At 37.6% G+C, this 12545-nt stretch overlaps 1 protein-coding gene across 1 annotated transcript in view; it reads left to right on the top strand.

The window, feature by feature from the left end:
• The window catches only part of LOC109837775, a 21213-nt gene extending 9004 nt beyond the window's left edge, over positions 1-12209 (top strand). Inside the window, exon 2 of the mRNA XM_020406124.1 lies at positions 11460-12209. Coding sequence (XP_020261713.1) covers positions 11469-12005 — 537 coding nt within the window. The 5' untranslated portion in view covers positions 11460-11468 and the 3' untranslated portion in view covers positions 12006-12209. The remainder of the gene's footprint in view (positions 1-11459) is intronic.

The following is a 12545-nucleotide window of genomic DNA, read 5'->3' as shown; positions in this document are numbered from 1 at the left end:
GAGAGTTAGGAGCAGCCACTGTGAGAGAGGAGACAGGGAAGATAGCTTGAAACCCTAAAATGAGTAAAATCATTAGGGTTTAATGAAATATGCGGGTATCAGATCTGAAACCCGGTTCTATTTACAAAACCCAACTCATAGCGCACCATGGATTGGGGCTCAGTGAGTCAGTGCGTCCGACGCAAACGCCAGGCACACACGAGGCGCGCGCCTCCGTGCCTAGCGTGCCTCGTGTGCCTGCAGCGCCCCGCCGCTGGTGCAGGGCGCATTTGCTCCAGGCCGCAGCGTCTAGGGCGTGCGCCTCGATAACACTGCTCGTATCTAATGTCGTAATTTTCTTAAGTGCATTCTATTTAGATACACTATATTCTAATAAAATAATGATGTTAGGGCAACTATCAAATTAAGTTTGTTTGGGTCTACTCTTCAATTCTTATCTTTTTTCTCTTCCCTAGTGCTTATTAGCTAATTGCCATCATGGATAATCTTAGTCCCCCTTCACTACAACCCTCGACAACCATTGAAGATCAAAACTATACCGATTACCACTGCTATAAATAGTGGTAAATAGCACCACAATAGCGGCGCTAATAGCGTTAGCGGTCTCTTCCCGCTAAGCTATCGTCTAATAGCGGTGACATATTACGAAATATGCGCTTTCCGCTCACAAAAGCGGCCAATAAGGCTCCATAATGGTGAATATGCAAAATCTGCTTTTTTTTCCATTATTTAAAAGCGGTTTGATGTTTATTTTTTAAAATTAAACTCGACCCACAACCACTGCATCCCACTGCCTCCCGCGATTTTTAGCGTATTCTCGTCGATTTCTACAGCCTCCAGCACTTCCTCTCATATTCTCTCTCGCCTTGAGCTCCTCCTACTACAGTCGTCTCATCGCTCAACTCATCTTCTCGAAGACAACTCTTCGACTCCTCCAGTCATCTTCGAAATTATGTGATGATTACATATCTATTTCATATTTAGGATATCTTTAAATCATCAAGTATGAACTTTTAGATTTTCTAGATTTTTTTTTAAATTTTTCTCATTTTTTGAATGTTTATACATATCTAAATTAGACCGTTATTTGGCTTTGCACTTTTTACTGCTATTTTGTCGTAATAGCCCAAATAGCCTTAGCGATACCTCACTGCTGCGCGACGCTATCTATTATCGATAACCTGACCTCGAGAAGGAATAGGAAACCCACCTAGTAGGCTAGAAGCAAAGCGAATAGAAAGGAAAACAACATAGATAAAGGAAACTAGGAACTGAAGACTCGAAGTGCTGTCGAAGTTAAAAAAATTCCTTCATTCTTTATTTGGTTTTTATTAGAATCATGAAGATATCGATTGCCAGAAGTTACTGGACTTGTGGAGGGAAAAAGTGTCAATAGAAGGGAGAAAAAAAACATAGATACGATTATGTGTATGGTGTGGGAAAGATTGAAAGTAGCGACTTATCGTTTCAGCGAGCACCTTATTAGTGTCAAATCATAGCATGAAATGCCATCCTACATTCATGAGAAACTAAAGGATATATGTAGAATAGACCTTATCATTCCTCCAAATCGACACATTTAATGACATTTGTTGCACATGAATAAACTATGTCTTATGATTCTATATAGTTTCTTCAAGATAAAATTAAAAGAGATGAGGGAAAATATTATATTGTTTCAAAGTCTCAAAGGAGTTTTTTGTAACGGGCCTTTGCATAAATAACCTCAAATCTTTAATATTTGTAAAATTGCCCCTCTAAACTAGCATATTAGATCTTTCTACCGCTTCAACTTAAGAATGCTGCTTTTTAAGCAAAACTCTCAATAGTTTCCAATTGGTTTGCAACAATTTCCAGTTTTAGAAACTAATATGGACAAATTTTTAAAAAAACCCATTTTTAAAAATTATTAAGCAAAATCGACCCCATAGAAAGAAAATAAGCAAAACCGACCCTTTTGATGAGAAAAGGGTCGGTTTTACATTTTCGAAGTGTACGGGACTGGTAGTCCCGTACACTTCCTTCTCTCTTTTGTGCGCCCGTGACCCGTCTCCCTCAAAAAAAAAACGCTGTCGACCCCGGATGGCGGGAGCGGTGATGGGAGGGGTGGTCCACACGGTGGTGGCCCCCGTCGAGCGCGCGAAGCTGCTGCTCCAGACGCAGGAGGGCAACGTCGCCTTGCTCGACCACCGCCGCCGCCGGTTCAGGGGGTTCTTCGACTGCATCGCGAGGACGGTGAGGGATGAGGGGGTTCTTTCGCTGTGGAGAGGGATTGTGGTATGGACGTCATTCCCTCAAATTAACCAGTCATTCCCTTTCCCTCTCTCATTCTCTCTTCCATTTCTCGCTCTCAGCTAGCCCGAGGCCATGCTCCGGTGGGAGAATCTCAGTGAGAAAGTGACCGAGTCCATTTGGGGAAGGAGAGGATAATAAAGGGGAGGGGATGGAGCCGGAGAGGGATTGAAGGAGACATCGAGGGAGTGGAGAGTGGGGAGGCGGGGGAGGTGAGACCATGAGACTGCACCTGTGAGGTTGTGAAAGGGAAGGTGGAGGTGGTGGATTCGGGAGCAGGGAGTTATTGTTTTGGGGAAGTTGGTGACTGTGCTGAAGGCTTTGAGGTGGGAACGAGAGAAAGGAGAGAGGAGGTTGAAGATGAAGATGATGATAATGAGTTTATTGGGATTTTTTTTTTCACGGGGGCGTCGTCGACAGCGTTTTTTTAGAGAGAATGAAGTGTACGGGACTACTAGTCCCGTACACTTCGAAAATATTAAACCGACCATTTTCTTATCAAAAAGGTCGGTTTTGCTCATTTTCTTTCAACATGGTCGATTTTGCTTATTAATTTAAAAATAAAGGCTTTTTTAAAAATTTGTCCAACTAATATTGGTAAGTGAAAGAGGTAGAAAAAATCAATATGAGAGAATTTGGGGGGCAATTTTACAAATATCAAGATTTGGATGGTAATTTTGCAAATATGGAATTGAGGGGCATATATACAAAAAAACCCTTTATGTAATTTTGCAGTTCATATTGTTATATGGGATAGAAATAGAATTTTAAATGATCGTTCCGAGTGGGGCTTCAGATAAAGTCTCTGAATCCATAATCCAACTTCCTCATTTGAGGATGCACTCCTTTCTTCTCCCCTAACTATGCTGGGAACAAGAAGGGTGTTCAAAAAGCCCGTAGTGAAATTGGCGAGTAGATAGTCTCAAGGAGTTTAGTTTTGTTCATTGTTTAAATTAATTAATCATTTATCTTTTAATTATTTATTTATCTTTTGGATCGGATCTTTGCTTAGCATGAACTGAACATTTGTTTCGCTGAATTTCACTACTAGAAATCAGTGTCTTTAAAGGCATGCGCATCATTGCGCCTCATACGCCTTGCGATGCTTGGCAGTGAGGAAGCGCCCCACATTTGATGCGGTAGCGCCTTACAAGCGCCCTGCACAAGAGCGAGCGATTCACACATGATGCATGTAAGACATAGCCTCATATATCTTTGTTCCTTTAACATTTCAATCAGGTCAATAATCCATTTACCAAAAGAAACAATAAACCCATTAGGCCATTTTAGTAGCCCGATTCCGATTGAGGATCCTAACTCGTTTTTGTTTACTCTGTTTGATTTTGCTTTAATATCAGTCTTGATTTGAATTTTTATTTGGAAACTTAGGATCTTTACTCCATTGCTGGTTATTTTAGTATTATGAATTAAGACCTTATTTGGAAATTGGTAGTAGATATTATTTATTTTGACATATTTTTATGTGAAAATTCATAAACGTGTTCTTTCATGCTTGATTATCTATCTTGAAAAATTGAGTGTGTTGTGCGCCTTGCTTCACTCCGGCGCGTGCATGACATAATGCCTTGCGCATATGCGCATAAAGGGACTTTTCACCCCGCATTGCGCATCGTGCATTGATAACACTGCTAGAAATTCAAATTAAAACAAATCCTCAATCAAATGTACTTTTTTTCTCATTCAATTTAATTCTGATCTTTCTGTTCCCTTGAAAATTATGCTCCAACTTGCTAGGGTTTGAGGATTGGGATGTTTCGGTTGCTTTCAATTTGTTGAGATAGTAATCATGAGTGAATCAGAGGTTTTTTATTCGACCGTAGTTCTCTATGTGGTCAATATACATGCAATTTCTGGGTACTTGGGGAGTTTACTGGTTATTCGCTTAATTCTTTGCGTACCACCACAAACAATTGAACTCGAGTCCATAAAACTTTCATGCTTGTTTCAATCAGTGCATCATTGATGAGATTGTGTGAGATACTAGGTTAGAATATCACCTTCCTAGACTGAATCTTCCCCCCCATCAAATTTAGACATTTGATTGTGACATATTGAACTCATTGGCATGATAAATGGTAAGTAATTCTGAATTAAGTCAAGTTATTTAGTTGTGATGTATCCAATATATAATTGATTTAATTTGGAATTATTTGGAATACATAAGAGCAATGTTACATTAAACGCTGGGCGCTTCTAAGCGTCGGACTTGGCGCCCAGCGCTTAGTCGCCTAGGCGGGCGTCTAAACGGTTTCTGGGCGTTTTTTTTCTTTCTTCATTTAAGTGGTGGTCGATGATGTTTTGCTGAAGGTCAGAGGAGGTAGTGGAGGCGTTCATATTTGGAGGTTAATGGAGTTTAGAGGACGTGTAGGCTACGACACATAAAATCAAAATCAAGACCTACAGGGTGCAATCCACGTAAGCAGACAATGTTCCCCTAAACGCTCGTAAAATCTAGATAGGCAGCCTAAATACCGTCTAGGCGTTAGGCGCTAGTTAGGCGGTCTAGGTACCGTCTAAGCCTAGGCGTACGCCTAAGCGGACTAGGCGGAGGTTTTTTAAAACAGTGTATAAGAGCCTAATAATACCCAGATGAAATGTATTGCGAAATTGGAATTATTTGAATTGTATTCTAGACTTGAAACTTGTGGAGGATGTTAGTTTCTTCTTTTCCTTTTTGTCCTTTCATTTTGTTTGAAAGACAATAGTCTACATTTTGAATCCTTTTGTGTTACTGCTAGTTTCATTTGAATGAAAATTGAGCTAAACTTGATACTTGATTTATATATGACTTATGAACTGCTTTCTACAAACCAATATTTTTCTTTGATTAGATATTTAGGAAGAATCTTAGAGTCACTTAGCAGTATAAAAGCAAGATATATAAAGGTAAAATTTGAGATTTTTCATTGGTGAACAAGAGAATTAGGGACATGTTTCGCTAATACTTTTTTTATGAAACCTTATAAGGTACTATTACTTATTTTACTCATTTTGGTAGAGTAAGATAGTCTTTTAACCTCAATAAGTAAATCTCCTTGTAAGTGACAAATAAATAAGTTGGAGAATTTGAACTTATTTTCCTATTTATAACTTAAAAAATAAGCAAATTAATAAATTTTACCAAACATGTAATTTAAAATAAGTAGGTTGCCAAATTTGCCCTAAGACTACTTGTTCGTTACATAATATCACTACTCATAAGTCCTAAGTCATAATAATGGTGTGATTGAAGTTAGAATGTTGAGCAGTGAATAAGATTTAAAAAATTAATTAGTTGAATTGAACACTAGTTATTTTAACATTGTTTACACATATGGAGCAAAGACAAACATCAACCATCGTGAAGGAGTGACATGCTAAAGGAATCTAGATTTGACTAATAAAATGGTGATGGATTGTTAGTTGCTAACTTTTTGAGGGCATAGTGCTGGACCAATGATCACTGTTATAAATAGTGATAAATAGCCCCGCAATAGCGGCGCTAATAGCGTTAGCGGTCCCTTCCTGTAACGCTATCGCCCGCTACGCTATCGCACAATAGCGGTGACATATTGCGGAATATGTCTGTTCGCAAAAGCGGCCAATAGTGTGTCATAACGGTAAATAGTGAGCGATTGTATTCAAAATTTGCTTTTTGACTGCTATTTAAAAGCACGGTTTGAGACATTTTTTTAAATTAAACTCAATCATTGATCATTGCATTCCACCATCTCCTATGATTTTCAGCATACTCCCGTCACCTCTCATAGCCTCTGGCACCTACCTTGATACTTCCTCTCACCTCCTTCATCGTGAGCTCCTCTTAGGGCAGTCCTGTCACCGCTAAGCTCTTCTTTTCGAGACGACGACTTTTTGACTCATCCAGTCATCTTCGGTATTACGTGATGGTTACATGTCTATTTTATGTTTAGGATCTTTTTAAATCATCCAATATGTACTTTTAAATTTCTTAGATTTTTCTTTATTTTTTTTTTGTATTTATACATATCTAAATTAGACCGCTATTTGACTTTGCGCTTTTTACCGCTATTTTACCGTAATAACCCGAAATAGCCTTAGCGATGTCTCACCGCTACGCGACGCTATCCGCTATCGATAACCTTGCCAGTGATGACGAACGAGTGGTGGAAATTTGCTACTGATGATTATTTGGATAAAAAATAATATAAAACAAATATTGAAAACTGCACTCTTCATTCAGAGAAAAAAATGACACGGATGTTAGGGCTTCACATTTGGGCACTTCACACGCCGATAATTCATATGGCTGATACTAGCTGCAATTTACGTGTAGGTTTCTCACAAATATTCTTCTCTCCTCTTTCTCAAATGAAAAGTAAATCATTATTTATAAAACTAAAACAAAATCCTAATCCTAACTAATAGATAACATCAAATCACATATCCTAACAAAATAACTAATTTAATCCTAACTAAACAACAAACTTAGTCCCAACTAAAGATCTCAACTAAAAGAAAATTAAAATACTTAAAAGAAATAAAATCCTAACTAAAATCTCCATCAAATCTTTTACAAGAACCAAATCTCGATCTGTCCTACATCAACCAGTAAGAGAATCATGGAGCTAGACTTACGAGTTCATGATAGAGGTTCTATTTTCTTGTTGAAATATTGTTCCCTTCACCTAATTGCGTAATGTACAAACTTGAGTTGTTTTATGTATCCATGAAAAGTTACCAGCAATGATTCAAGGTGCCGCCCTGAGTACCTTATGTGTTAGGCACAATCTGGCTTCAACACCTGACAAACTGCTGGACGATGGGTTTGTTCAGGATAGCACAGAGCGTGCTTGTGCCTTGCGTGCTAGATCTTTTGTGAGGGAGCTATTCAAGCACCTATTTTAATGTCGTTCTTTTAAGTGTATTCTACAAGAGTACATAATAAGAAAATAGTAGTGTAAGGATGAGCATATCAACTTAAATTTTAGGTTGACTCCTAAATGTAGAAAGCATTCATATTCTATGCCAATAGACTCAGTGACATCCACGTGCTTAGTCGTGAAATGAGCCATGTTTAGAAAGCCTGAGCTTATATGCATTGGCGCACAGGGTGTCCAGAGAGGGCCCAAAGAAAAAACCCAAGCTCTTTATCCAGCACTTATTTGTTTCTTTTGAACTGTCTATTCAGCCCCTATCTAATGTCATAGTTTTCATTTAGTTTATTCCATTTTGATATTCTATTCTAATAAAATAATAATGTCAGGGTGACTATGTCCAATTAAATTAAGTTTATTTAGGTTCACTCTTTGATCCCCTCTCATCCTCTCTCTTTTTTCCCCTCACGTTTTGTGTTCCTTATGGATAACCTTAGTCCACATACAATGCAATCACCGAAAACCACGAAAGTGCACAAGAGAGCATCGACAAAAGAAAAAACTTCCTTTCTTATTGCTTATTTGATTTTTTTTGGAATCATAAAGATATTGAATGCCAGAAATTATCGGACTTGTGATTGGAAAAATGTGCCAATAGGAAAAAAAACACAGATAAGATTATTTGTTGTATGGTGTGGGAAAGATTTGAAACTAGGGCCTTATCTCGTCAGCGAGTACCTTGTCAGTGTCAAATCATGACCCAATAAGTGTCAAATCATGACCCAATATTCCATCCAATTTCAGGAGTAACTGAAAGAGATGTGTAGAAAAGACTTAAAAGGAGCAAAAAAATGTAACTCAAAAGGAGCAAGGAAAGGTAACTCAAAAGGAGCAAGAAAAGGTAACTCAAAAGGAGCACGAAAAGCTAACTTCTTTCTGGGCTTTGATTTTGCATAAATATGGGTGAGAACTTGACATGGAACTTTTGCTGAAGATATTCGAAGTAATAAGACCAAGAACAAAGAGAAGCAGATTGCTATTGGGAGAGAAAAGTCAATGAGAGTTGAAAGAGCAAAGTTGGAGAAGAAAAGTGAAGTGCATTAAGCAGAAGGGGAAGCAAGTTGGCAGTCATGTGGATCAGTTTGTCACTCCTAGCCTCATTAAAATTGTGAATGGAAGGAAAATAAAATTGATTTAAGTCACAAATATTTCTGTTCAAGTCACAAATGTCTCCTTTTCCTCAACTTTTTGCATGGGTCAACTTTTTGCATGGGGGAGCTTTGCATGAGCTATATAATTGTTTCTGTAAATAGAGAAACCTCTCAAATGTTTAATCGAGCTTGAGTTTATGTTGTTAGATAGCGTGGTAAACTATTTTGGTGGTATTGGTTTAAATGAAGTTGATTTAAGTTAGTAGGTCTAAAGGTTGTGAACCATTCCCTCTTCTCTTCCTCATCCTCTCTTTATTGCTAATGCTGGGGAGGTAGGGGTGCATTCGGTCCGGATACGGCTCGGATATGATGCTTACCATATCCATATCCGCTTACCCATCTCGGATACGGATACGGATACGATCTCGGTAAGAAAAATTTATAACCATATCCGCTAAAATCGGATACGGTTACGGATATACATGCGGATATATAAGCGGATATGCATGCGGATACAAAACAGATATGAGAAAACTAGATAGTATTGAGAAAAACATAGTTCATGTGATACAAAAGAGTTCGTTAATATGTCCATTATAACAAAAAAGTTAAGATTAGACATCTTGATCATCAAAATTAACCACAAATCCATAATCTAAGAATCAAAACTATCGTAAGAGTATGACTAATATGTATTCGGATATTTCGAATATGGATACAGATATTTCACTACAAAACCGTATCCATAACCATATCCTATCGGTTATAGATTTGAGTAACCATATTCGTATCCTAACGGATACGGTTACGGATATTTCATCGGATACGGATACGGTTTAGCACCCCTATGGGGAGGTCTAAAGTTGAGGTCTATTTTTCACCTTATGAAGGAGTACAATTTGGTTTCTCTTTTGTCTTAGTACATCTTCTCTGCTGCTCTTTCTTACTTCCTCTCTTTTACTTTATTCTTCTCCTTGTGTTTGTCTTATATTTTCTTCATTGATACTCTTTCTCTTGTAAATCAGTAGACATTTGCAATAACCTCAGTTCAGATATCTTTGTCGGAATTACTTGTCATCATATCTTTTGCATTGTTGCTTTTTCAGTCTTATGTAAATCAGTTGATTTCTGCATAACCGCAGTTCATATTTATTTGTTGAAGATCTATTTGGTTGCTAAAGTTATTAATAAGATTTTAAATAGGATTTTTCCGATATTAATTTCCAAATCTTTCATATTTTAATTTTAGTCTCCCAAATCCTTGTATTTTGAAATTATTCTCTCAAATCTTTAAGTGCTTGAATTGCCCCCCCCCCCCACCCCCCCCCCCCCCCAATCTTCATATTCTGAAAGTATGTCCCAAAGCTATTCACCCTGCTACTCACTAGAGAGACTAATTTCAAAACACTTAAAATGATTTGAGAGACTAATTTCAAAATGTGAATATTTGGGGGACTAATTTCAATATATGAAGATTTGGGACTAATTTCAAGATATGAAAGATTTGGGGGACTAATATTGAAAAAAAAAACCCCTTTTAATATCTGTTTCAAAAATCAGGTTGCATGCATATGCATAACCTATGTATAAGTTTCAGTCTCAACCTTCTGGTAGCACCAATTTTGAACGTAGATGTGATCCTTAACCGCATCAAGTGTTTATCTCTAGTGTTGATTGAGATTCTGGCTAAGAGAATATGGCAACTATGGCAATGTATCCTTGGAAGAAAAATGAAAAGGTCTACAGACCCCAGTATTATTAATTCATTTCATTCAAGTTCAGTATAATATGCACTGATCATGCTCTTCATATTCATGGTTATGTGATGGGCAAAGTCTTCCGGACATATTTTCTTTGAACTATGGGTTCATAGAGGGGAAGATGAGGTACTGAATTGAACCTGCAAACTTAGCGGTATCAGGTTTCTTAACATGGTAACTCTGTTATGCTTACATATATAACACGAGGCTAGCAGAAATTGACTGTCAAATTGTTAGTCCATAGTTACAAGTACAACATCACTTGTCAGTGCACCAAATGGATTATAGGTCAACCAGGATGTCCGCAAAATTATCTTAGGAGGTAGACACAAATGATGTCTGTAAATCTCATTGCCTGTCAAAGTTCATGCATTTTACTATTACAAAGTTCGGTTGACAGCACTTCTATATGACACTTATCATCAAAATAATGTGATGGTTAACAATTTAACATACATTTGCAGTTGAAAATAATATCCAAATACTATTTACACAGAATCTTTGTGCTGTTTATCCATGATATGTGAAGTGATACTGAATTTGATCTTTATCTTAATCTCACTTTATATTACACAATGTATCAAACATGACGCTCCATTATCATGCCTGAGATTAGTCTGATGTACTTGGATTAGATTACTTTACGGAGCTTATAATAGTTACCGAGAAGATGAAAGAAACATAATAGAGAAAATGAAATAGAGGGCTGTAGTTGCATAATCCATGTCGGGTTCATGCAGTTACGTAGCTACTTCAGGAAGAAAGCAAATAACATATCTGAGATCAATCTATTAATGCTTGGACTGGATTATTTTACTGGGTTTGAAGTAGTTATGAAGTGAAGAAAGAAACAAGGGGAAAAAAAGCAGAGGGCTGTAGTTACACGGTCAATTTTGGGATGATGCAGTTATTGACCGTTATGAAGGATAGCGATACAAGAGCAGTGGAGTGACACAAATGATGATTGTGTGATAGGAGTCCCTAGGACTTGTTAGGTAGAAATAATTAGATGAAATTATTTTGTTGAAAAGCAATTAGAAAGAGCAGTTTATAATGCGGGGTTGCTGTAACTGCTGCTAATGGTCAATCTCCATTGTGCTGATGAAATATTTGTCTTCTTTTTTATTGTATTGTTGTCAATTGTCAGTCTTAATTATACTACCGCGACTGTGATCAAACTCTCGCTCAAATTAACTATACAGTATATAAAGATCCAGTTTGTTTAGTAAAATTGACTGGAAGAGTAAAAGGTTTAAGAACTCCCCTTTACCGTCTTATTTATCATCACAGTTTGCTTGCTATTATGTTATCAAGAAAATAATGTGCATTCTTATCCAAAGACTATAAAAATCATGTTTCTCTTCACTTTGATTTATTTGGAAATCCTGATGAGATTACAGAACATCGACATGGGTGATTCCTACACAATTCAGATAAGCTCCAACCTGGTCAACAAACTCGCCAGAGATGGAGAGGGGCGAAAGAGAAGAACCAAGAAGTCCAAACCAAAGATACCAGAAATTCCAAATAAATCTGAGAAAGAGCCAACTCCATCTCCTGCTGCACCTAAGACTGGGCCTAGCAGTGTATGGCCAGTCCAAACCCCCGTGTTCATGCCTGTGCCAGACCAAACTCCAGGGTCGGCAGCACTCACGGAGCTCGAAACCATTAGATCAAGAATTCAAGAAAGTGAAAATGTGGTGAAGAAATTGGAACAGAAGGAGCTTAACATGACTAAGGAGCTCAATCAAAGAGCGAAGGAGCTTCGTGATAAAGAGTTCAAGCTGCCTTATCAGAAATCGATGCCCTGTGGTGCTGAAAGAGAGGCTTGCCTGCAATGCTATCAGGAAAATTTGAAGCAGCCATTACAATGTGCGGAGGTGGTAAGAACGTTTAATGACTGTGCTCGCCGAGCAAGGCAACAGCAAGTTAATGGCAAAGTTTGACGAATAATTTGTTTACAACTGGAAAGCTATGTTATGCAGTCATAAGAGCAAGTTAGTTTGTTATTTGCATGGATTACTGTCTCTTGAGCAGATGTCGCGGTATTTCTGATTTTGTGTAACAATTTTTGAAATGCAATCACATGAATGTGAGTAACATTGGCAAGAATATACATGTGATTTTCCCTTGTAGTAGGTTCCAGATTATTAATTTTATTGTGTCAAGATTGCAGTTGCTCTTCATAAAAAATAGATAAGTGTTTTGAAAATATTTTAATAGAAAAACACAACACCATGGTGTTTTCTTACAAAAACACAGTAAGAAAAACACCATGGTATCCAAACAAAACCTTGGGTGTGTTTAGTGCGCTATTCAACCCATAGGCGAGCGGGGTTATCTGCAATTTGAGCTTTATTTTGATTTCAAATAGTTTGGTGATTTTTCATTCAAATTCATGTAGAAGATCCGTCCTAGAAGGCTGAGTGCCAAATAAAGCCCATCGATTGAGGCCTGAACTTGAGAAGAATAAACCGGCAATCTTT

Source organism: Asparagus officinalis, chromosome 4, assembly GCF_001876935.1.
Source record: "Asparagus officinalis chromosome 4, Aspof.V1, whole genome shotgun sequence".
Classification (NCBI taxonomy): domain Eukaryota; kingdom Viridiplantae; phylum Streptophyta; class Magnoliopsida; order Asparagales; family Asparagaceae; genus Asparagus; species Asparagus officinalis.
Note: the sequence above shows the minus strand (reverse complement) of the source record. Positions and strands in the feature narration are given on the sequence as shown.